We start from the raw sequence: 26,263 nt of genomic DNA, 5'->3' as shown, positions 1-26,263 counted from the left end.
TAGGAACCCACCCATGATGTATGTAATGTTAATTATTACTGACTATGGCAGCTTTTTTTTTTTTTTTCTTTTCTGTGAGTAAATTATTTACAATATTTGCTGTCATAGCCTCAGGACCCAAGTGCACTGGACTTACTATCAAATGGCTTCACCTGGTTTAATAAAATGTGTTGTTTGGGAATATGACTTATCCGGAACTATTTTAACTGTTATGATGGGCCAGTTAGTGTATGATTAATAATATAATTATTATATAACAGTAAACAATAATAAAATACTAACAGGGAACCTTTCTTCTAGTTTTAATACTTCCGACCCACAGTAAATTACAGGAGGGGAATTCTCTGGGGGGAGGATAGACACCTTTATTGTGAAATCCGGGGGCGAACCCTGACCGGAAGTGTTTGTGGCTCGTGTCGGGCTCACGCTGCCGCTACAAGCGACCGCGCGCTGGCTCTGCTAGCAAGCGAGGAAGATGGCAGACAGAAATGGCGGTGACGGCCAGGCGAGCGGCGTGAAGTGCTGATGCAGTACACGGAGCGAAACTCACGACTGGCAGGACACCGTTGGAAAAATGACAATGGCGTCGAAGTAGGACACGTTTCGTGACTGTCACCGCAAACCCACGACACCTTCCCGGGGGAGTTTTCGTCTTGTCAGCGGAGGAGAGGGAACCTCACCGGGAGCATGGCTTCTCACAGTAACCAGGTAGCTAAGCTAGCTGGCTAACGTTAGCCTGCCACACCACCCCTGCCGCACGCCGTGCAGCGCTGCTCGCAGCCGCGGGTTTCTTCAACATTTACACACAAATCCGCGCCACATTATTGTCGCACATCTGTCAGGGCCGCTCTGTTAAATGAAACGTGTCGCTCCTCGTGTCATTGAACACGTAAGGACCGAAAAGTGCTTGCTAATGCCCCCCTTAAGCCTCATTGAAACGGCAGCAGCATGGTAGCTAACAGGCCCTCGGTCCTTCCATTCAAATGGGCCAGCGGTGGTTTCTGCTGCAGTTTTTCGGGACTTGACTGCTACGTTTCGCTGAAAGACACGAAACTTGCGATTTAGTCGAAGTCTGCGACGCGTCGGTGCCAAATGCTACAAGTGTCATGTGTAATTTCCCAGAGAAAAGTGACCCACAAAACTGCTGCGTGTATTGCATGGCCCACCTGCTCAGTCAGTGCTGCGACAGGCCTCCCACCAGCGCACATCTTCACAGCCGCGTACAGCTGCTTATTACTTGTTATCTGGGCATTCAGGAGCCGTACTGGCGAGTCTGTGGAGTGTTTTGCGTTTAAATATTTGCAGTTTCTAAGCCGTTGTCTCGGATGCTACGTTTCCCTGCTGGTCCTTCAGCCGCTAGCAAGCTAACAGCTTTGCACAGGTGGTGTGGCTGCACATTGCAGTCAGCCCGCTAGCTGGTTAGCTGAACAGAAATGCGACAGGAGGCCTTTGGTTCACAGCGAAGATTTCTTTAATATGGAAACTACCAGAAACACGGGGGAGCTTGCACGCGGCTGGGCGGTCACATACCCGGGATCTGTGAGGCTGAAGCTGCCGGTTACTTAGCCAGCTCGGTGTTATATGGGAGGAAGTTAGCTGTCATGTGGGAAGGCCCATTTTGAAGTCGAGCTGTGCATGCAGGGACACACCAGGCCTGGGGTTTCTGGTAGTTGACCGAATGAAACGTAAACAAAACTCCACATTATTAAAAATGAAAACATCCTTAGATGCATGCTTCAAACGTGGCTGACAGTTTCTGAACCAACGTGGCTAACGACTGTACAAACCTGACAAAAGACTGAACTGTGCATGCTTTCACACTTCCTGTTCTTACAAATGAATGAACAACACGTGCTCCAACTTTATGTTGAAATATTTTCTACCATGATGCTGGTTTATTGTCATGTTCTGTATAAATATGCAGCGAATAAGTGGACAATAGATTTTGTACTTTGTCAAATGTAACAAGGGACAGAAAGGACTGCACACCACAGTGGAACTCTTTCAACTCTGCCTCAGCCTAGTCCTCAGGCAACCACATTTCGACCCCTATTAACTGTTTTGTTGGGTTTGAGTGTCCCTGTTGGCAACTGTTTTTTCATTTCTAACAAAAACTCCTAACAGCTCTCCCTCTGTGTAAAATATTGTCTGAACAAATATTTAAATGAAAGTGTTCCTGTCACATTGATTTACTCTGTCAGAAGTTATCAATATATAAGCGAGTGGAGTTTCATTTATGACTGTAGCATTAAGGCCGATGTGACGACCACACTCAAATGAATGATAAGCTGTTAAACAGGTGGAGCAGCCAAAATATCCGAGGCAGAACAAGACACCGGCAGCAGAGGGCATGTCATTTATTTAAGAGAATTTAGCAAAACTGGTCATTCTGGAAATGCTGTTATGTGACTGCAGCAGCAAATAAAACTGAGCTTCTGTCAACAACCGGAAAATTCGACAACATATGTTAATAATCTATCCTGCTAATCCATGATCTTTCCTTTTTAAAAGAAGTTTGTTTACATTGTCTATTTTTCATCTATATAGCGAGGCTGGGCCACTGTTTCAGATGATGGCAGACAAATTACTTTTTTTAAAAATGCTTAAAATAGTTATTATTATACTATCTGAGTTATAGTAACCTATTGTGTTGCAATTAGAAATATATAGACAAACTGCAATTCAGTTGTTTAGTTTGAACAGTTATGAAACAGTCAGTAATTTGTGATTATCACCGTCGATGCAGATGTCACCATGGACGTGGAGATTTGTCGAAGCAAACAAAAAGACTTAGTTTCCCTAGTCACATTTATGCTCATTGGTTTATTTCAGGCATTTGAATTAGATTATGTCCTTATGCCTTTATATATGCTCATCCCAAGACTTTAAATCACACAGGGACCATACTTTGCACTCAAATGACGCATCTTTATTGCATTGTACATGTACATCTAATTCGACTCATCGGTCTGGTGATGTGGTGAACGCCGGAAACATCCATGGCAGAGCGTGCTTACTGATAACTGTCTGATCTACTCTTCTGTGATTAAAAAATGCAGTCAAACATAAGTTTCAGTGTAAACCACATCATCTGTGTTCATTGAAGTGATGATGAACTCTGCTGTTGTGATATCCACCTTATTTTTTTATGCTATTTTTCCTGCAAAGCATAATTCTGAGTGAGATAGTAATACTCACCACCATTCTTGGGAATACTACAAAACCTAATATGCACAAACAAATCCAACACTGGTTCAAGTTGCCCAAAGTTTTCTGCTTAGTCATGGCCAAATGCTTACTGAAGGAAAATGCACCAGAAGCAAAGCTACAAATGAATACGCATTACTTTACTCCTCTGTGGTCTCACCTACAGATCAAATTTCCAACGTTTCTATACAACAACACAAGTACTTGGGATGTCACGAGAACCAATACTTCGTTACTTAGTCGATGCCAACATTCTAAAAACCTCAGGATACTGTTTTTTCCTCCTTTCTTTTCCTTTACAGCCCAGCATACCGACCTGGTGCTGCAGGATGGTTGCCGCCGGTGCTTCGGCATCGGGGCATGTGCCCATGTCTACATGCTGTGGGGTTATTCTGCAGTTTAAGTGTGATACAGGAAGTAGAATATCCATTCATATAGTTCTAATGTCCCAGGAATGTAGATGGTGCATTGTTGGAGTGGCCGTCCTCAGGAAGTGCATCTGATCAAAAAGTTAAAAGTACAAACCTTTTATTTTATATTCTTCCATGTTGATTAGACATCTCTCTGCGTCTGCTGCCACCATAAATTTAAAGTGTCACAAACCTCAACTCTGCGCTTACAACAGAACAATGCACAGTTGGCTTGCTATGTTTCACAGATAGACAGATGACTGTTTTGGAAGAGTGGTGGAACATGTGTTGTACAGTTGCCACAGTTGCTATCTTTGTCATGGACTATTGAATTTAGCATTCTAAAGGTGGTTTTGTCTCCTCCTTTGTAACCTCTCTGGAAAAGCATAAAGGGTTTTTACAGAGTCTGTAATTTGCACATAATGGCACTAATCTTTATTCTGAACATTGATATAAGTTGGGGGCAAAATGAACATGCCAATACCATCCTTCTTCATGGGCTAAAAGGCAAGTTTGAATAACTTTAAATCATAATAATTGATAACTAAGATGGTTGTTTTGTGGCCTATTTATAATTTGGGAAACACTGACATCAAAAAATGGTGTTGCCACAGTTGAATGGGTTATTTTCGTTTGATAGCACCTGTCTTTAAGCAGATACATGACAATAATTCCTTTCTTCCATTGTCATACTCCATATGTCACGCTTATTAATCACTGAGTTAACCTATTACTTCATCACTGTAATATGCAGGCCCAGGTATGCTCCAGGGATTCATTGAAAGCTGGTCGGACCTTATTTGTAGTGGTGCTGAAGCATTATCACGTTCAGCCAAGTTTTCCATTAATAACGCTGCATGCCAATTTAAGGGAATGAGCACAGTAGTGCTGGCTGTAACCCCAGTTATGGTAATGATTTAATGATTGTTGCCAGTGAACAATCATTTTTAGAGTTGTCTGGTTAACTAATCATGTTTTTAAACACCCCTCAGGTATATATTGTGAAGTCTCTACGAACAGAATATGCATTTGAATATACAGAATCTGTAGGTGTGGAGAAGATTTTTGGGCTAGAAGCCTTCTGGTGTATGTTTCTAGTTTGAGCAATCACCTTTGAACAGGCTTTGGCTTCCTGTGTGCAGAGCAAAAGAGTTGGAACACATCGACCTAAATGCATCGGCTATGACCTTTTTAATTTGTGTATTCATATAATAAGAGTTTATCCAAAATTGTATATTGTGACTACAGAAAAAAGTTATTGCTTTATTCATCAGGTGTTCTGGTACACCTCCTTTGGTTACCTGTAAATGACCTGATTCCATATTCTGCCCATATGTTTCTACTTGAAATTTGTGTTACTAAAATTTAAGTAAATGGTCGATAAGCGGATTAAGATGTATGTTTTCTGAATTGGGGTTGCAGTGGCATCCTGGAATTATGTTATACTTTAGTATGAGATTATCATACCATCTGCTTGTTGCTGTATTGAAAAAATGCAAACAAACGGAGAATCTCACCTGTGCGACACATGCTCGTCTCTTTTACTATCTGTCAGACTCTCTCCACACATAAATACAATGACAGTGAGAAGCCAGACTGATAAACTCCATCCACCAAAAAGAAACTGAAATCAGCAGCATGGTATTACTTAAGATGTCTCAAAGGACCATCGGTGCAGAGTAGCTGCGGATGTTGGAAACAATTAAAAGTCTTTCATCATGGAGAAATGCCATCCCTCCATGCAGATCAAAGAATGTGTTACACTTAAAACCATAATCCCCAACAAACACATATTAGATTTAAACGTCAACCTTAAAATGTGCTATCGAAATGATTTACAACATCACTGATCCAGGTACATCTCAGTTGTATCTCTGGTTGGTTACCTTTGACTTACAGGCACACTGACCCTTATCTGACCTTATAAAGAAACAAATATACTTTCCCCACTCACAGGGACGACGTGTAGTAAATGGACAACTATTTTGATAGTGTATAGAGAATTTGTGATGCCATCTCTCACTATTTTCAGACCAAACAACCAATAAATGATAGAGAAAATTAACATCAATGGGAAAAAAACATGTAAAAGTACTCCACCTCAACCAACTACATCAGTAAAATCCTGCTTTTGACTTAATACTTTAAATTCAGGTCTTAACTTGTAGTGGTAACTTTATCAGTCTGGTATTACTCATTTTACTTAAGTAAAGGATGTGAATACTTCCACCACTGCTGTGCCCAGGCAAACTAACATGTTCAACCAAAAACCCTTTTTCTTTCCTGTAAGGAATATTATTTGTAATGCATTGAAACTGATATTTTCTAAAACTGTCATCACACTTCCAAAATCACATACTTTTACAACCCAATTTCTAATACTACTGCAGCCAAGCTATGTTATGTTAGGCCCTTCCTCTATCCCTGTTGTGTGTGTGGTGTCGTCGCTTAACTGTGTGGAAATCATACAGATGGCTAATTTGTTGTAATCCTCAGTCCAAACAAACAGCAAGGGAAGCTTAGTGTGGTACGTGTGGCACGCCTGCAGAAAGAAGCAAAGTGACATTCTTTCTGTTGTGATTGTATTAGCAGTCCTGAGGCCATTGGATTATGGCTGGCTGTTTGTCGCTTGTAGTGCCATTTCAGCACTGTGGGCCCTCGCGTGGGGCCTCGTTTGCAAAGAGTTACATATGCTTGAGTTGCACTTTCTTTTCTCTGTGCCCTCCCTTTTCACGTCCCTCTGTTTATTGCACTGAGAGGATTAACGGCATGGCTAGTGAGTTCATTTCACCTTTTCTCAGTGGCTTTGTTTTCCATGCTCATGTGGACACTTGGGGACACAGTTTGGTGTTTCCCTTGAAGCTCCAGAGGTCATGTGACAGGGGTGTAGCACAATTGCACAATTAATAAGATATATAATGTTTATTTGTTATTAATCAATCTATTTCATAAATATTAGGAGTAATGAGAAATCAGGGTAGAGGGATATTGCATTTGAGTCATTTGTTTAATTAAATTTTGTGTAGCACATTGTGCAATTCTTCCTAACCTGCTATTAATTATACAGTCAGTGGCCGGTTATTGGCTTGTTGGCACTCTGATAATTAGGGTTTGACACACAGACAACTGAGTGGTAATTGACGTCTCTTAGGTACATTGACCGTTCACCCAATCGGTACGAGCACTTAACTCGACATTCTAATGCGCAGTGTGGGGGAAAAGCCTGAGGTGAGCCTGAGCCCACAATTTAATCAAATGGTTAGTTTTATTTTTAGCCACATGTTAATATTCCATCCAGGCTGTAGGTCACTTCTGCCTCAAACTGTATTAGTGATGTTCTGATCAAGTTTTTAGGTCCTGATGCAAACCAGAGTCCATTTACTAACACTACTACTTCTGCTGATACTTGGCCCTATCTGATACTCGGATGTTAATTAAACATTGACACATTGAAATAAGTAAATTTTTAAGATCTTCTTAAGCCAAATACTCAAGATTATGGTCCAAAAATATACATTTTATAACTTTGAATTAATGATGTGTTATGAAAATATCATTTAGGTGAATGCCCACACTGACAGCCACATGACTTCATCCCAAAAGAAGATGTGTAACTCTAAATTAGTTGGAACTGAAGAATCGGTTCACTCGTGGTTGTACATTAATGTTATAGTTCGGTGGTTCTTGTCTCACAAACAATATTTGACGAACTTCCCAGTGAGCACACAAACAGGAGCCAAGTTTATTTAGTGACAGCTGATGACGAACCGTAACGTTTGTTGTTGTAACCAGCAGCAGCGACTTTGAACCGACTAAAAGTGTCGGTTCCAAGTGTTGATTTGCTCATGATTAGCATTTGAGCTCATCCTATCTATGTATCTTTCCAATCAGTTGTTGAACTAGAAGTCACTCACTGCTGCGGCTAAGTAATATTTCAGTTTGACTTGTAACACTTTTATGATGTAAAAATGCTGAATTGAAAATACTGCACTCAATACCTCATGAATCATGATTCCTGAGGTGTGAGGTCAGTTCAATTCACTGCTCATTCTCATGGCTAGTTGTGTAATTTTGAAAAAAATCAGTGGGAAGAAAGTCTGACCCTTCTGAAAATCGCTTTTCTGGCAGAAGTAACCTAACGAGTGCTTCCATTAGCTGCAGATCAGGAGAAATTTTGCACCATTCCTCTTTGTAGAACTTCAATTGCGACATATTCCCATGACCGCTGTCTTGAGGTCATTCCTCAGAACCTCTGCAGATTTACTTCCATGTTTAGCATAATTGTCCTGCTGCAACACCCAACTTCTGCAGTTCAGCTGGCGAGATGCCACCCTGACATTATTTTTTTAGATACTGTGTTAAACTGGGGAATTTATCTTCCCATTGATAATATTGTTCAGCGCCAGAGGAGTAAAAGCTGCTGCAAATCATGATGCTCCCTCTATTGTGCTGCCCTGTTGGAGTTGTGTTGTGGGCCGCATTTCCCTTTTGACACCATACTTGTGGCTAGATGATCATCCCAAACAATTGAACCTTGGTTTTATCACTTCACAAAAACATTTTTCTTGTAGCATTGTGTGCAGTGAGTTTGTTATTTTTGGGGGGGGGAGCAGCAGCTTCCTTTGAGTCCTGATATGGACAACATGCTCCATGCATTTCCATATGGGGGACTTATTATCAGAGATGGTAACCAGCAATGGTTTATAACTTCATTGAGCATCCGCACTGTCTTAGGACTCTTTGTCTAACTGTGGACTGATTAATATTTAAAGTCTTTGAAATGACTTGGTGACCATTTCCAGATTCCTTGAACTCTTCCACGAGGCTTGCTTGATTTTAGCAGATCCTTCTTTGGAATAGCAAACTCTAACGGTGTTCTGGAAAGACCTGAAACACCTTGTTTGCATTCCTGATTTATTTTTCTTAAAAGCATCCACATCACCAAGTAAAATCTACTCCCGCTCACCGAGTTTGGCTTGGAATGGTATAATAGAGATAGAGACCGAAATTACCATTTCTACAGCGGGTGTTAAACCTGCTCAGGATGACTCTGGGTAATGGGCGTATAATTTCCGGCTCTAAGCAGCCAGCTGACCAGTCAGAGCAATGTATGGTGTGAGACAAATACTACTTATTTTAGACATTACAACTTGTTAACATTTTCTAGTAGCCCACCAAATTAAAATTCTGAACTTTTAAATGACAAAAATATGGAAACTTGTAGACCAATCCAGTAGGTTCCCTTTTTCTTATTTTTGTATCATGCATCTTGGAGAAATGTATTAGTGTTTAATGTGTAAAAAATCAGCCACCAATGCTGTTATCTTAAATGATTGATTCATCATTTAATTATTAACTATTTACTGATCCACATTTCCAGCTGACATAAGGAGGGTGAAGTTAGCAGAGGTTCTGTCTGGATCCATGTAGAATTTAAAATGTCAAATGTCTCTGCTCTGTTGACTTTTTCCTTCCGTCAAAAAAAGTGTGTGGAGTTAAAACAATACAAACACGTGCTTTAGCTTGTTTTGAAGATGACGTTTGTGTTTTGTTTTGTTCGCCTGTAAAACCCTACTCACTTAAAAGCAAACGGTCAAGGAATCAAATCTGAGCCGTTTGTGTTCATGTGTAACGCTGCATGACTCATCGTTTCATGTTGTGCTTTACCTTTGTACATGCTACCATGGCTGTCTTGACTGAGCGGTGGCTCAGTTACTGAATCGGTGTTGAACACAGCTCGAAATAATAAGATTATACTAATTTGAAAGGACAAAAATCTGTATGTGTTGGTGAGTGTTAATATAGTGGCGATGGTCACAAATAAATATGTATGTTTAAGTGTAAACATCTTTTGCTTCTGAAGGAAACTGTAGTAGGCCAGAGAATTGAAATTGAGTTGGCGGTGCTTCAATGTGGCCAAGAACCCATTCAAATAGATGTACTTACTGTGGACGAAATGTTTCCTAGACCTCCTCCTGAATGCGGTCAGAGCCATTGGATCTTAATCTGTTATCAATACTGTGGTGTGTTCAATGCCAGGTCTGAACTGGGTGCGTGACTTACATATGAATTTTGCTTAATATGTTCTTTTATATTTGTGACTTTGGGTAATTTAGGATTACTTTCGAATTTTGCATCATGGCCAGATTTTGATTACTAACTGTTGCATTGATTTCTTCCCACAGTACATCTTCGGGGAGTTCAGCCCTGACGAGATCAATCAGTTTTTTGTGACACCACGATGTTATGTTGAGGTAAGAAAATGGAGCCTAGTCATTTGCTTTAATAGACCATTATAATAACTTGTACCCAAAAAGTTATGTTGCACCCTGCTGTTAAAAATAGTGAAATAGCCCATTTGTATTATTGTTGGGTCTTTGTCACGCACTGATGCCACTCATAATTCAGATGGGCAGTGTGACATTTTTAAGTTTAGAGTTGAGTCGTCCGGTCCACCACAAGGACTACCTGTAAACGATGTTTGAAACCTTCAGACTGAGGGATCCAATAAATCTCGCAGAAATCAGATAGATAAAACAATTATATTCTGCTTATGCCCTCAAATATTATTCAAATGAGGGTGATTTTATTTATATATTTTTCTATAAAAAGTTCTGGTAATTCTTATACTGGTTGAATTTCTAAATGTGTGGGGGGTTTTTTTTCTTCTAATTTGTAATTCTTTTTCTCCTCAGCTTCCTCCGTTCAATGACAAAATCCAGTGCGTCAGTCAGACTTCTGGTATGTACACTCCATTTACACTACATTAGTAGATAATGCGTTTTTATATTTCTATTCATCAAAATTCCCTGCCGGCTGTCAGGAGCTACCATGCTCGTAGTTTATATCACTGTAGGTCTTTAAACTGTAAGCTTGAAGCCCAGGCTGATCTGCCCTGATTACCTGGCAGAGCAATGCTTTTCATTTGATTTATATTTCCATATATTTATAGATACAGTTGTATAACATATTACAGATCTTGGTAGATCTTGAGTAATAACTTTAAAGATAAAAAAAAATACGTTTCTGCACCATTTTTATTCTTTAGATTTTGAGCCACCATATGAAAAATGTAATAGCAGGCACCTCTCTTTGAAATGGTTCTCGTTTGCACATGATATTTGCCTTACCTTGATTTGTATTGATTATTTAGGAAGTTACTGCACTCCTGCTGTACCTTATATTATGGAGTCTATGGGACTGCAGGTTTGCGGTGAGTTGAGGAGTCCGACACCCTGTGGTTTGACTAGCTTTTGTACGTTTGCTGTAAAACTCAAAATCCAGGTTTCAAAAACTGGTGGCTTTTCTAAACCTTGCGCCTGTATTCTTTCTCTTGCCTGTTGGTAAAATCTGTAGAGCTTTGCATGCTCAAGATACTGTTACGTATCTTATCTTCTCTTGCATACAATGCATTTTCACCACTGAAGGGTTGAATTAAAATCTGAATTTCAATATCATTTAACAATCAAATTGCTAGGTACAGTGAAGGTTTTATGTGATTGCTAACATGTGTGTATTTATCCTTAAATTGTAATGATTTTACTGCAAATGCATTTTACAGTCATGAAGTGTGATTCCAATAACACTAACAGAAGATCTTCTAATCACAGTAGAGGAAGTAACTGCTGTTTTCATACCTTCTTAACTCCTGCTGAACATCAGGGTTTACAGTTTGGTGACCTGTGTCATAATGAAAGACATGGTTGATTTTTCTGATTTGCTCTTACTAATGTTTCATGATTTTCACCTTTTCACTTTGCATCTCTCACTGCACAGTAATTTCTATTTAAGCTGCTACACAACAAACAGTAACGAATGAATTAAATTTGATTTGTAATATTTGTTTTTGTGCGTAGCTGAAACAAGGTTTTTAAGAAATTATACAGATTTATCTACATCACTGAATGAAGAATATTTAGACAGTCCCTTTTAGCATGCCTCTAAAATAAGGGTGTTCCAATCAGGTTTTTTTGGGTGGATGAGCACTGATCGTTAAAAGTAGTGTCAGCCAATACCGATCACAGGGTCTATGGCCCTGTTTGCGTCTCATTAACCTGCGTCTTGGGTGATTGAAGAGACCAGTTATGATCTGATTTCTCTTCCCACTCTATATGCAAATAAACACTACAGGACTGAATCCTACTCAGAATTCCTACATTTGTCAGTAAATGTCCATTATCACTTTCACGTTGTTAGTGTTTTATAGTTTTTTTCAATTCAGTGCCACATTAAACTTGTGTCAGTGTCACATGTTTCACCTGCAGGAGTGAAACTCTCTTGGATTCTATTTGCTGAACTGTATGAGCAGGACACACACTTTCTCTGACTGTGTGGAAATCTGATGTTTTCACATCCCAGATAGATGACAGAGAAAGGCATTAATACCAGAGAAAAGAAAATGTGAGTCCTGTTCGCACCGCAGTCAGTTGTCTGTCCTGCCGGGCTGTGACAGGCTCTCACTCGGGAGTCGCACTCAGCGGACTGCAGTAGAGGCGGTTAACAACCCGATCAGACAGACCACTCTTGATAGATTCTCCCGCTCTATATGCAAATAAACACGTACATCACCCAGTTTGCAAAGATACAATGTGTTTAAACAAAGACTGCTGCAACACTACTTAGCCAAAACACTGGGACAAACTCACGCAAATGTTTTTTTAAACAAAGAAAAAAGATAATAACTTAATGTATAACATTTGCTGAATTTCCAAGAACGCTCAAATAATAAAGAATTAGTCGTAGAACATGTTTCACAAAGTTGATCAAGTTTCTCTTCTCTCAACAACTCCAAAAGTACACGATTTTAAAGGACACAAACACCTGAAAAACTGTCCGACCGGCGAAGCCCACGATGCAGCAGCCACTGTCGTATTTAATCGATACTGCGCATGTGCAACTCTCAACAAAGATGAGAAGAGAAGCAAGATCAGCTCTGGGGAAAAACTAAAAAGTAGTCTACCTGAGAATACAAATTTATTTACAGAAAAATGACGAGTGAGCAATCTCAATTCCTTCTCACCTCTGTTGAGAGTTTGCTTCCTGATCTGCGTTTATAGAGATCGACAATCAAATTAATAAGAGGGAATATCGGCAGATACCGATCAGTGGCTGATCAATTGGAGCATCCTTCCTCTAAAATTAAGATATTTAAGATGACTAGAAATTAATTATTTTCAGTCTAAATTTATTTCATGGCAAAATACAACTATCAATAATTAAGAAAGAATAAAATTCCACTCATTGTGCACAGGTTAATTTTGCATTGTTTTTTAGGTTAGATTTTAGAGGTAAAGATAAATCAAATGTGCTGTTAATAACAGAAACGGAATTCACCATATTATCATTTTATTACGATTCTCCTCTGGTATTACATCACATTAACATTGTTTCACAAAATGTTGATAAAATCAGAGCAGATACAAAACCAAAGTCCAGGTCCAGTTCAAGTCTGGTCATTTAATAGCTGCTACTTGTTAGGCAAATAAAAATATCATTCTAAAAGCAAGTCATAATATTTCTATTCTTAACTACCTCGACCCTGTGCTGAATTGGAAATACTATTGTTGAATCACCCCACTTTTGTTTTTACTGGTATGACTGCAAGCTCCTAAGATTCTTATTGAGTGATGGATTATTTGTTCAGAAATAACAATTCAATCCAAACTCTCCAGCCGTCAGTTACGAACAGTGTTATTGATTGAAGTATGATTTATGTGCTGTATTTAGAGGCAAATCTTTGATTCTAATTTTGAAATGTCATCTGCAGCAGAAGACTATCAGCGCATTGAGTTTGGCGTTGATGAGGTGATGGATTCCAAGCCTATTGGGGTGAACGATCCTTTATTCAAGGTTTCGAGCACCCTCAATCCCCAGGCTCCAGAGTTCATCCTGGGCTGCCAGTCGGCCCAGAAAGCCCAACAGACAGCTTCTCCGGAAGCAGACCTCCCAGATGAAACTGACTTCAACTCGTTGGATGGCCCTGACTCTGAGGTCTCGGCCATGGACAATCAGGCCTGCCAGGACATGGACCCTGGCAGCCTGGGACAGCGAGAGAAGAAGAAAAAGAAAAAGCGACCGCCGGGGTACTACAACTACCTGGACCCATCAACTGGCCACAGCAGCAATACAGTAGATGGGACGCCTATGACAGCACTGGTAAACGGACATGCACTCGGTGGCCCACACCACAGTGCTGAGGATGAGGACGGTAAGGCATTGTTGGGGGCTGAACTTTCCACCCCTGGACCTGTCTCCACGGCAACAACAGCTGCTGTGGCTGCAGCCAAGTTTTCCCCCTCATCCACTGCCAATCAGAGGACTTGTGATAGCCCTGATGACTCTTCTTTGGACTTAACAAGTGGAGCTGCCTCTTTATCAGATGGCAACAATGCAACTTCCTCCTGTTCATCCTCCTCTCAAAGCAGAGGGATGACAGAAGGACCGAGGACTGCAGATCAGCAGCCAGATCATTTGGCTCCACAGAGCCCTGAACTTTCAGATACTCCACACAGCCCCTGCTCCAAATCACCTCTTCCTGCTTCAACTGCTGTGGCCACCCCCTCTGTCGCCACTTCCATTACGACTACTGAACTGGAGGAAAGCGAGGTAGCAGATAGTGGGGTGGCCAATGGGCTAGCGGAAAGTGAAACTCCCATCACTGCAGATGGACATAAAGAAGACTCTGAGAGTGTGGAGCAGACTCTGCAGATCTCCCCAGACTCTGCTGCACAGCCGGTAGTGACAGACCAGGCCCAGTCGCCTGTGATTCCAGCTGCACCCACTGCCAACCTCCCCAAGTCCTGGGCTAGCCTCTTCCACAACTCTAAGCCTCTGCCTGGTGGCCCTCAGGCCTTTGTGGAGGTAAAGAATGTTGTGGAAGTTGTGTCTCCCACCCTTGCTACGCCAGAGGAGCCCGAGAAAGTTGGGGACATCAAAGATGGCCCGGTCCATGTATCAGAGGATCCCATGGCCCCTAAACTTGCAGGTATTAAATGTAGATGTTAATTTTATATGTTTAGAAACATACCATCACAAAGTTTTCATGTTTTAGCTTAAAGGAGAGATGTGCATTGCTGCTAAATTCCCTTCTAGTCCACTTGGTGGCAGTATTGAGTCAACTGCTCTGTTCCTAATCCTTGTTTTCTTGAGTATAAGTTTTTAAACATTTGATGTTTCAAGTGGTAAGTTGCCAAACTTCCTATTCTGCTACTGATTACCTTATATCCTGTATTTAATTGAATTAAGAAGCTTAAATTGCTCGATAACACCTTATTACACATAGAATATAATATAGACATGATGTTATATGTTCAAGAAATTCAAAAAAACGAACACTAGATGGTGATATTACATCCAGAATAGCTGTTGGATAGTAAGTCATTAGGCACAGTTGTGTAATTCATTTTATCTCACAACCCAACACCAGTATAAGTAGTCAGAGAATACGTTTGGAGGACAGGTGGGTGGTTTCTGGACTCTTATTATCTTGTTAGAGGGATCTTTGAGAACGTACACTTGTCCCTGTGTGATATTTAAAGAGACTTACAATATGTTATGTGCAAATATATAATTTATATTTCAAGATATGGTTAAGAAGGTACAAGTGCCATAATTCAAGCTCCTGCTTAGATTCCCATAAAATATTTACTTCCACGGATAGTCGCACTTTCCCTTCACAGCTGCAAAGTAAATAGAATTAGGCATTCAGATGTTTAAAGGGTGAAATAATACGTTGCACATACCCTGTTATTGGTTCTTAGGGATATGATAACCTGAATCAAACAAAACAGACCAATATATTTGCTGATAAAGACAGTTTCAATGTTTTCTTAAGTGAAACTATCACTGTCAGGCAAAAGAGGGAAAAATTATTTCTTGAAACATCTCATTGATTACGTTGGGTTAGAAAATAAACTGAGGCCAAACCATTGTGGATTGGCCTCATATGTAAAGGGATCAGTTACAAGCACAGTTAAGTCTGATTTGAGATCACGTTGAGGATCATTATTTAATAGATACAAGATGCAAAGTATTTTGCTGCCCCAACTCATTGTGAACTGCTTTTTCTTCTGTCTCTTTAAAGAAGTGTGTGCAGTGTTTTAGATTTCTTTATTTAGATAAACCTGATAATGCTGCATGCATGAACATGCTTGAGTTGTTGGGAACTTACCAGAGACCTCAATGGTTTCTGCCTACTCAAACACTTTGGTTCGAGTTCCACTTTGAATGCAAAACTTTTCAGTCAAATCTGCTCATTTTCAACTACCCAGCACTTATCAGGCGTAACTAGAGATCCGCATTGTTCATTTTTATGTTCCTTCCATTAAGAGGAAAATTTTCCTTATGCATACTTATGAATCCCAAAAAGCTCATGGCTGTATTTTTATACGCAGAAATTTATTTATCTTGAAAGGCATCAGTCCCGGTGTTTCTCTTAAAACCACCAGCACCGTTGAAAAGAACAAGTGGGTCATACTGATCCTACAGACTTACTATTTTCTATGGGGGAGCATTTTGCAGCACAACACTATACATCTTAATCAGCACTATATATTGCAGGCAGGCAAAAAGAGACCTGTTCACACGCAGCTACAAACCAGCTGATGATGAAGTCTTTAACTGAATGAATTGATTGAAATGTAAAAAGCATTCTTGTTCATTAAAGCCTTGCATTGCACAAGTGCCTTAAATGGTTAGAAATGGTCACGGGTGTATAAAGTTACAAATGGAGACCACAAGCAGATATATAGTCATGTACTGAACAGGTCTAAAATTACAAAGTAAATGATCGTTTGCAAAGAGCCTCTTTCAGATCCCACAGTTCTCTGTGATTCAACATGCATCATTCAGTACAGTCTGTAGTCTCTGTATGTCACATCTTTGTCCTAAAAGAGAAATCTTTCATTCAGTATTGCCCACTAGTAGTTCGTACTTTAAATACTCAATATTTCTTTATTCTTTCTCTTTTAACTGATACACCGGGAAATGTTAAGTGAAACAAACAGTAAATAACTGGCCAGAAAGGTGGGTCTGAATAAATAAAGCTACATCCATTAAAACTGGTTGTTCCAGCATAAAGTGTGTTTAGTAATCACCCACCACTGATTGGCCTGTTCTGATAATGCTTCGTCTTTTTGTAAAGCAATAGTTTTAGGTTCTGTGTAAGTACTGGGGGAACGATTGAATGTGCTGATCTGTTTGTATTGACTAATGTATATGTAATTGTACTTGTAGTTAAAGCATTAATGTTTACTGTTTCCTGTCTTAAATAGCGATTGTATAAATATCCACGTTACCATGGGAGCTGTGTTTTTAATGACAGTCTCCCTTCCTAGGCGTGGTACAGCAACTTCTCCCTCTTTCTCAGATTGTCTCTTGTCTTGTTTAACAAGAGGCAGGGATTGAAGGAGAAACACTTGTCTTTGTTCAAAATGAAATTTATTCATGATTGCGTAACGGAAATCTGTATTGTAATATTTACCACTTTATCTCATTCAAAACGTTGTACTGACATGGCTTTACATTGTTTGAAGTTGTACTGGGCTGCGTGTTAAAGACCATTTTGTTTGTTTTGAATCCCCAGAACTTATTGAGAATGTGAAGTTGATACATAAACCAGTGTCTTTGCAGCCGAGAGGACTGATCAACAAGGGCAACTGGTGCTATATCAATGCTGTATCCTTTCACTCCGACTTGTCTACCCACTTCTTTGAATCCCTCTGACCTGTGTCTACTCTTTTCTCTGGTTCACTGTTGGCTGCATGAATTGCTCTTAACGTGTTAAGTTAGGTGAAGTCAGGTCCCAGACACGTGTTTTAAAAATACTGTGCTATTTTGAAATGCAGTTGTTTTTCTTTGGCGGACACTTGATGAGAAGTGAGTTTCAACTCTGCCAGGAAAAGTCCTAGAATTTCATTTTTCTTTCAAGGAAAGCTCAAAACATGTTATGAGTTACTAATCGTTTTTGGTGGCGTTTAATGGAAATTAAAGCTGAAATAGACTGTCAACTATTTTGATGGTCGAATAAATATTTCAGTCATTTTTTAAAGTTAAAAAGGTGGAATCTGCAGATGTTTTGATTTTTTAAATGATTTGATCCTTCTGTTTTATATCGCAGTAAATCAGACAGCCCCTTGGACTGCAGAAAATATTGAGTCCTATTTTCTGATATTTAATTGACAAACGGATCAATCAAGAAAATAATCTGCAGATAACACGATAATGAAAATAATCATTAGTTACAGTCCGAATGAAAACTGAAGTGAGATTTCTCTTCTGTACTTTGAGAAGATAAAACTAATTAAAATAACCAACTTCAAAACTTTTTTGTGAGAAGTTTCAACATAGCGGAGCATATCAATCTATTTGTACCAGATAAGAAAGATAGAAAGTGTGTTGTACTGCTTTTCCTGCACTGTTTTTCTCCCTGACTCTCAACACTCAGACCCTACAGGCCCTGATAGCATGTCCCCCCATGTATCACCTGATGAAGTCTATTCCTCTGCACACTGAAACGCAGAGACCCTGTACCTCCACTCCCATGATGGACAACTTGTAAGTGCCGTCTCTGCAAGCTGATCTCAAATTGTTTAAGTGATTTTTACTTAGAAGTCATCATTGTTTCTTTGTCTCTGACAGTGTAAGGCTGGTGAATGAGTTCAACAACATGCCTGTGCCATCTAAAGCCAAACAGCAAGGTAAGACGGGTCAGATTTTTAAAAAACATTTCCTGGAAGATACGGACATACATTTAAAAACAAATTGATTATGAACTGATTCAATAGCATTTTTTCTGCATCCTCTTCCCATTTTTGCCTAAATTGCAATGTTCTGCCCTGTAATTGTTGCCATTTAGTTTTTTGTCAAAGATGATACAAAAGATGTTTAAAAAGGACACAGACATTTCCTGTCTTAATTTCATGTTGTGAAACTTGTGTCCTCAGCCGTTGGTGATAAGATCATGAAAGACGTCCGGCCTGGTGCAGCGTTTGAGCCCACTTACATTTACAGACTCCTCACACTCATCAAGTCCAGTCTCTCTGAGAAGGTAACTAATGCTGCCTCTGGATTTCATGTATTACTCATTCACTTCGAAGCAGTGATTTACGATTTTTTTTTTTTTAATGGTTTTGCTCATGGCCACTTCCTCTGGAACAGACAGTACTCGAAGAAAATGTTCTTGTTGTTTCCGTCTCAGATATTTACAACTCACCTGAAAGGCAAAAAAAAGGAAGTTTCGGTTGTACATGCTGAGTCAATTCTAACTCGGCATGTTTAATGAATGAAATTACTTAAATCCTCAGAATGAGACGTTGGCATTTTTATACCTAATGAGACTTAATCTCATTTTCTCTCACTTGTAAAACATTCTTCCCTGTCTGTTTACCTCATTGACATTCATATGTGCACACACGTGTTTTTAATTGGTACTGATGTCCTAATGCGCTGCTCTCAGGGCCGACAAGAAGATGCAGAGGAGTATCTTGGCTTCACTCTCAACGGATTACACGAGGAGATGCTGGCATTGAAAAAGCTAATATCGCCTCAGGAAGAGAGTAAGCAGTTTTTTACCTCTTTTGTTTCAAAACTGTATCACAACTGAGATAAGGCCATTAAACTTATTTAACTGAATGGAAACTATTCATAGGATTGATCTCCATATGTTAGAGATTAATTCCACATCTGTGTCGGTAACAGTAAACAGGAACTTTATGGATATGATAGACAATGATGCAGATTATTCCTGTAAATATTTGTTCACCAGTTTAAAATGAAACTTGTATCATTACCCACTTAATTCACAGTTGCCTTTTTTCTTTTCTTGTGAGTTTTAAACTGAAATCAAAGTTTTTACTTACTTCAAGCCAGTTTTCAATACCTAGGTCATTTGATGTGATTAATCTTTAATGGGGTTTTTTTCGCAACAGAAGCTTCAACACCCAACGGGCCTGAGTCGCAGGCAGCTGTGGAGGAAGATGTTGCTGAAAAGGAGGAAGAAGGAAGCGAGGATGAGTGGGAGCAAGTTGGTCCCAGAAACAAGACGTCCATCACTCGCCAAGCTGACTTTGTCCGCACACCCATCACTGATATCTTCGGTGGTCACATCAGGTACATTGACAGGTTGTTGCAAACATGTGTTTCACAAACACTTTTCAATGTTAAGTTAATAAAATCTATGGTTAAAGTGGATTTAGACTTTTGGTCACCACTGTATTTAGGGGAAAGAATCATGAAAGAATCATGGCTCTTTTGTTTTCTTGCACCCCTGGCATGGGATACAGTCATTGTTTTTAACATGCCTTGTTACAGAGCTTAAATATGGGATCTTCGTGTCTGGATTTCTTTTCTTTGTGTTCTTTTTGTTTTTCTGTCTAACTTTGAGTTTTTATGTGTTCTGCTGTCTTTGCCATGTCTCCCTTGGAAAAAGAGATGTTCTCATCTCAAAGGGACATTGCTGGTTCAATAAGGTTTCTGACTATAAGTTTTTGACCCCTGTTCTTGGTCATCGAGGATCAGTCTGCCACCAGCCACCATGTCCCACTTTGTCCACCAAATACCAGTCCTGCAAAATAACAGCCACTGTGGGTCTGTTGTGGTCAGAAGTCTGGACAGCAAGACATGGGGCACCCATCCACAAACAAAGGTCTTAGCTTTCAGACAAATTGGAAAGTTAAGAACCTGTGCGGGTGTAGCTTGCTTAAATAATATGCTCTGTGGTTTTGGCTTGGCACAGTCCTACTCTACACTGGTTGCACAGTGTCTTAAAGAATTGTTTTTTTAGAAACGGTTGTGACCCGAGAGAATGGAATACAGGAGTGTGTGTTTACAGAGGGTAGTCTGTACACCCACTGAGTTTGGCTTTAACCTGTGGACTTCTTTGGGCACTCGTCAGAGTAATTGCTTTGTCTCAAGGAATCAGTGCAATAATTTGAAAGTTATTTCTTATAGTTTTTTCCTGAAAATGTCTTTCAGTTTTAATATGAATTCACCAGTAACTGTTTGGATCACATACTGGCAGCAAAGAAAATTGTAAAAATATAATTTTTTGGAATTTATCGCATTGACACTGATATTGAAATGTTTAAACATGAACCTGCCTCAGTTGTAGATGGCCCTACAGTTCCTAGATGTCTAACTTGTATTTCCTCAGGATTTCTAACTGTGCATTTTGTTTCTTTGTCAGATCTGTGGTCTATCAACAGAACTCTAAAGAGTCGGCCACTCTGCAGCCTTTCTTTACCCTGCAGCTGGACATCCAGTCAGAGAAGATCCGCACTGTCCAGGAGGCTCTAGAAACCTTGGTGGCAAGGGAGTCGGTCCAGGGCTACACTACTAAAACCAAGCAGGAGGTAAACAAAAAGATAAAACTACTTATTAATACATTTTGTAACATTTTGTAAAAATATATTGGCTATTTTTGTGTTCTTGTTGTTTTTTACTTTATTTATTGCCGGAAAGTTTGGAGCGCTCAAAGGTCTTTGTGATGTTTTATTTTAGTCGAAATGTTTTGTTGCTTGGCCTGTGTTCTGACAGTTTAAGATACAAATGAGGAGTAATGTTGGCCCCTCGTATTAATTTAATTACCTTCACTTTTGTTAAATGTTGCGTTTGGTCTGAGAGCACAAGGTTTAACCACTGTGGAAAATACATGACTGGAAACCGTACAGACAGTGAACATGAAGCTGGAACCAACTGGTGCATGCAACATCTGCTCTACAGCTGTGTAATGGACATCTTTGAAGTGTGTGTTTTGGTGACATTATTGTATTGTATTCTCATCTTCATCATATTTAGAAACACTTAAGTTTGGTCCGGAGCCTGACACTTGTCCTTTGTCCTCATAAAAAGCCAGAGAACATAGTGATTCGCGTGTCTCTTCTTTGGAAGGTTCAGCAAGCTGCTCTTGTAATACTAACACAATGTTACCTCCTGTTCTTTACTTGTTTTGGTCTTTTCTGTGTTGTTGAGTAGAACTTTATTAGGCTTTTGTCAAAGTCTAGAGTTTCAAATAAACGTGTCTATCTCTCTGTCCTCATTTTCAGATTGAGATCAGCCGAAGGGTGACCCTGGAAGAACTGCCCCCTGTGCTGGTTCTCCATCTGAAAAGATTCGTTTTTGAAAAGACTGGAGGCTGCCAGAAACTCATCAAGAACATTGATTACCCCGTTGACCTGGAAATCAGCAAAGGTACGGACCCATAATCTGAATGAAAGCCCCCTTTATTTATATATTGTCCATAAATCATGATAACACTATTGCATTTAAGACACAAGTAGTATTGTTTCCAATCATCAGGACTGTAGCCTTGAAAACGTTTTAAAACATGCATCGAGAGGCTTCTTAAGTTTACCTGTAAATATCTAAATCAATGAGTTTGCACATGAAAAGGTCACAGTCAGCACATGATGGCTCCCCAGAAGAAGACTCTTCGATATTTAAGAAGACTGGCGAGTCATTCTAAAGGGGAGTGAACTGCCTGATTGAATCTGGTGGCAAAATCATCTTGCGGATTAGATAGATACTTTATTCATCCCAATGTGGAAATTGGTTTGCAGCATCAAACAAAAAATAAATACATATAATAATGAAAAATCAGGTTACCAGGTACAACTACTGTAGAGTAGCTGTAGACATCTGTGGAGGCTCGAGATTCAGAATGATTTAGGATTACGATTCGGTGGTGAAGCATGTCCTAATTTGTTTTCCACCATTTTTTGCAAAAACAGACTTTTTCCATCAGACATATGTTATATATGGCAGCCTTAAATTAATTTCACATTATTGCATTGCAACATTTGAGAAAACAGAAGAATAGCATCAGAATTAAGCTGTGGCTGCAGTTATTCAACATGTACCATTTAAATGTCTTGGTACTTTCTCATTTGATAAAAGCTTTTTAACAATTCTACAAACTCGGAACAATGTCCTACTGATGATTGGGACAGATTGGGACATCTGTGGTTGTACCCTGCATCAGTATGAAGGCAGAATTCACTGAAGACTGACTTGTTTTGCAGCAAAAAACATGATGCAACCAATTCTGTATTTAATTATAATTTAATACATGGATTAGATGTTCTTGGTCTTATAAATGTGTTTTTCCTTTTCAGATCTCTTGTCCTCTGGAGTCCGGAGCAAAGTTGTGAAAGGCCAAAGAACTTACCGGCTCTTTGCAGGTGTGCTTGTGTTTTGCTATTAATGTTTTTAAGTCTTGTTGCAAAATTTTCCGCATCTACTCCTTGATCCAAAAAGATAATGGTGCTCAGAAGTTTACAGTAAGAATGTCTGTATCCATCTGTCTTAAATCTGAGCACATTCTTTCATTTGACACCAGGAAATACTTTGAGATCATAACAAAGGGATTTTGGAATAAGTCTGGTTCAATTTAAGTTTTAGTGTCTGTTATTTTAGTACATTTACATTAGATGCAAAACGTCAGGAAACAAATTTAAAGTAATGCATGAGTAATAACTAAAGTACTGTAAAACATTCCACATTAATCTCCTCCTCTCTCTCTCTACTCATCCAGTTGTCTATCACCATGGGAACAGTGCGACAGGCGGTCATTACACCACGGATGTCTTCCACATTGGTCTTAACGGCTGGCTGCGCATTGACGACCAGGCGGTGAAGGTCATCAGCCAGTACCAGGTGGTGAAGCAGACTTCTGAGCGCACCGCCTACCTGCTGTACTACCGCCGCGTCGACCTGCTGTAGACATGCACACACATACCCCCCACACACACACACACACACACACACACACACACACACACACACACACACACACACGCAAGAATACCCCAATGTATTGACAAACACACACACACACACACATGCATACAAGCTCAAAATGCACTCGTTGACAGTACAGTACATCTACACATGGACACGCACACCAAACCGATGAACAGGAACACTGCCCAACTTGTTCTCTTGCAAGATTTTCCTCCTCTTCCCTCCTGTTCCCTGCTTTCCTGAGAACCAGCTTTTCCAACACCCTTTTCCTCGTCTCCTTTTTCTTTTCGGAAGAAGAGAAACAAGCTGCATTCACAAAGATTTCCCTGTGACTGCTCTCTCTTCTCTGTGCACCACTGCTGTTTTTTCTTCTTTTTTTTTTTTCTTTTCCTTTTTTGTTTTACTTCTAAAGCAGCAACGAAGGACTGTTGAATAGACAGGCGGGGCTGAGGTCACAGGTGATGAGCCGAGACTCACCTGACTGAGCCCACAGCCTGGCTCAGATGGCAAACAGTGGACTCACTCACACAGGAAGAACTATCTACCAAGTGGACTGCTGGGGTAATTTCTCTTGTTTGAAATACCTTTTTCTTTTTTTTTTTTTTAAGGAAATGACCTAGAAACATCAGTGTTTGCCTTTTAGTAAAGGAGAACTGTTGGCCTAAAGAATTTGCCTGTTTGAATTTTGCCCTCATGCATTGAAAAGGCCCGGCACCAGCATTATCACGCGTCTCTTTCCAAGGCCAGATTGTCGTCTTCGCTGCCACCAACACCAACAAGTCCTCCATTTCCTCACTTTTACGATGCTTTTAAATCCAGGTACTCGAGCCATCAGAAACAGGAAAGAAAAAGACGAGTGGTACACAAAATGTGTGATGAAAAGCTTCCTTGTTTGAGAGACCCTTGTTATGGTATCTGGGTTTAGGTTTAGAAAGACTTACCTAAAAAAAAAATATTAATGCGCTTTAGAATTTAATAACAAATAAGCTTCTGTGCACAAAGTATAAACTGATTGATGATTATGATATGACAGGCAAATGCATATTTTGCAAATATTTAGACTAAAATGTTGAAAAAAAAAAAATATATATAAAATCTAGCTGACTGAAAACTTGTTTGGGTCCTAAACGACTGCACTAGTTTTTAGAATCAGTTCCTGCACTGGAGAGATGGCAAGCAATCAAGACAGATTCCACTGCAAAACCCGCCCTTGTTTACTTTGTACATTTCTTTCTTTATCCACTCGTTTTTTCTTTTGTCTCGTCTAAAGGTTCCACCTGTGTAAAGGTGGCTTATCAGTGTAGTTCTGAGCCACATCTCCCCTCTGATCCCCAACTCAGCAGAAAGTGGGGGGCTGCCTTCGGTTCAACGTGTGATATTTTCTTTCTTTTTTTTATTTTTATTCCACTTAGTGTACGAGAAATCAGAATCAAAATCAGGCAGCAACAGCAAATCTAGCCTCTTTGACGAGTTCGGGGAATGTACCCCACACCTCCTGTATTTGACTCTTTTGTGGCTCAGCGTTTCCTCCCAGTTGAGGGAAACTGAGCGATGAGGGGAAACGGGACTACACCTGTGCCGCGCTCTGCATAAAGACCCCCCCCCCCCCCGGACATGCGCACAAAAGGAAATAGTGTTTGCTTTTGTTGAAGATAATGATTTTAGGATCTTTCATTGATAACAATGATTTTTATTTTGTTTGAGTTACTAAAAGTTGTCATATTTTCATTTTTTTCGTCATTGATCATTTATTGGATGTCCCCTTGCTCTCGCTCCCTACAGAAAAATATGCTTGCATTTGAATTGGTGTTTGAAAAGAAATTACACAGGCTAAAGCACAACAATGAATAAAATTGATAGTTCTTTGCTTGATATTTATTTCCATTTTGTCATTTTCTCTTCATATTTTTCTTTTATTAGTTTTTGTTGTAGACCCATTTCATTCTAACCACCAGTGCCACAATCTCAGTATTAACACTTGGCAAAAATGTCAGCTCCAATATTTCTTCATGATTTACACTTGTGTTCTTTGACTTATCTAAAAACAATTCCTCAACGTTTACAGACGTCACTTTCACACACGTACATCTGTCCATCAGGGCACACAGGTGAGGACGTGGTTATGCTACATGTAAAGGCTTCAGATCCCGGCGTATAATGTGCAAACGTTTTCCTGTATTCAAGAGCAGCACATGCATTTAAGTTTATTTAAAATGTCCCTTGTTTGGTAATTGATAGATTGAAAAGTTCAATCTTTGCTTTTAAAATGAATTTAAGAAAAATGAATTTCAAAGTTACACAGATTTTAACCATGTGTGATGTAACATTGAGATGCATATTGACTTTCTGTGGTTTAAAAAAAAATACCTGTTTCCAGCTAAACCGAAGGAAAACTGAACGCCTTCCGTCGTTCCACATTCAAACGTTTCTTTTGCCTTCTCCATCCGACGTCGTTTTGCCATATCACCGTCGTCACAGAACACAGTTCATTTCATACAGGAAACGGCACGCTGCTTAGACAGCCCATACATCGTAGAACTTAACATGACAATTCAGTTGTGCTGTTGGCTTTGTGGTCATTTCTGCACAAATTGCAAAATTGTTAATTTGCATCTTTTCTCCCCCCCCCTTTTTTTTTTTTTTTTTTAAAGAATGTGTGGAAGCTGAGATTTAGAAATGGACACCATGAGCTTTCTGTTGTACAGTTAAAATCCCAGCCCCTCTCTCGCGGCTGGTCAGGAAATGTGCTGGTGAAACGCTTCAACAAATGTCTCCTTTCAGTATGTGCTCCTAACACTATATTGTCTGCTGGGAAATTGTTGGTATATTGACCTAAAAACAATCTCTTCTGTCTTTAATTTTAAGCCTCCAGCATTCTATTTTGTTTATTGTTCAAATAAAGGATTGTG

At 39.7% G+C, this 26,263-nt stretch overlaps 1 protein-coding gene across 7 annotated transcripts; it reads left to right on the top strand.

The window, feature by feature from the left end:
• Nucleotides 1-328: 328 nt before the first annotated feature.
• Nucleotides 329-26,263, top strand: usp10 (ubiquitin specific peptidase 10). Of its 7 annotated transcripts, XM_034576929.1 has the most exons (16): nt 465-708; nt 9,803-9,871; nt 10,313-10,358; nt 10,771-10,830; nt 13,384-14,601; nt 17,200-17,291; nt 18,061-18,170; nt 18,255-18,313; nt 18,560-18,663; nt 19,072-19,171; nt 19,544-19,724; nt 20,800-20,965; nt 21,659-21,803; nt 22,727-22,792; nt 23,146-23,335; nt 23,367-26,263. In XM_034576929.1, exons 1-15 carry the CDS (start codon nt 688-690, stop codon nt 23,331-23,333), a joined length of 2,625 nt encoding a protein of 874 aa, XP_034432820.1. In that variant the 5' UTR covers nt 465-687; the 3' UTR covers nt 23,334-23,335; nt 23,367-26,263. The 7 variants fall into 7 exon arrangements, with proteins under 7 accessions (XP_034432811.1, XP_034432826.1, XP_034432842.1 ...); XM_034576920.1 differs by having other exon boundaries at nt 329-708; nt 23,146-26,263; XM_034576935.1 differs by having other exon boundaries at nt 348-708; nt 19,547-19,724; nt 23,146-26,263.

This window comes from Hippoglossus hippoglossus, chromosome 3, assembly GCF_009819705.1.
Source record: "Hippoglossus hippoglossus isolate fHipHip1 chromosome 3, fHipHip1.pri, whole genome shotgun sequence".
NCBI classification, from domain to species: Eukaryota; Metazoa; Chordata; class Actinopteri; order Pleuronectiformes; family Pleuronectidae; genus Hippoglossus; species Hippoglossus hippoglossus.
The sequence above is the reverse complement of the archived record's forward strand: the minus strand, read 5'-3'. Positions and strand labels throughout refer to the sequence as shown.

Bases quoted from the DNA above. Each gene is read 5' to 3' on its own strand.
- usp10 (XM_034576920.1), top strand. From the start codon at position 688: ATGGCTTCTCACAGTAACCAG. The intron at 18,664-19,071 runs GTAACTAATGCT...CGCTGCTCTCAG, and splicing joins AGTCCAGTCTCTCTGAGAAG to GGCCGACAAGAAGATGCAGA. The intron at 19,172-19,543 runs GTAAGCAGTTTT...TTTTCGCAACAG, and splicing joins AATATCGCCTCAGGAAGAGA to AAGCTTCAACACCCAACGGG.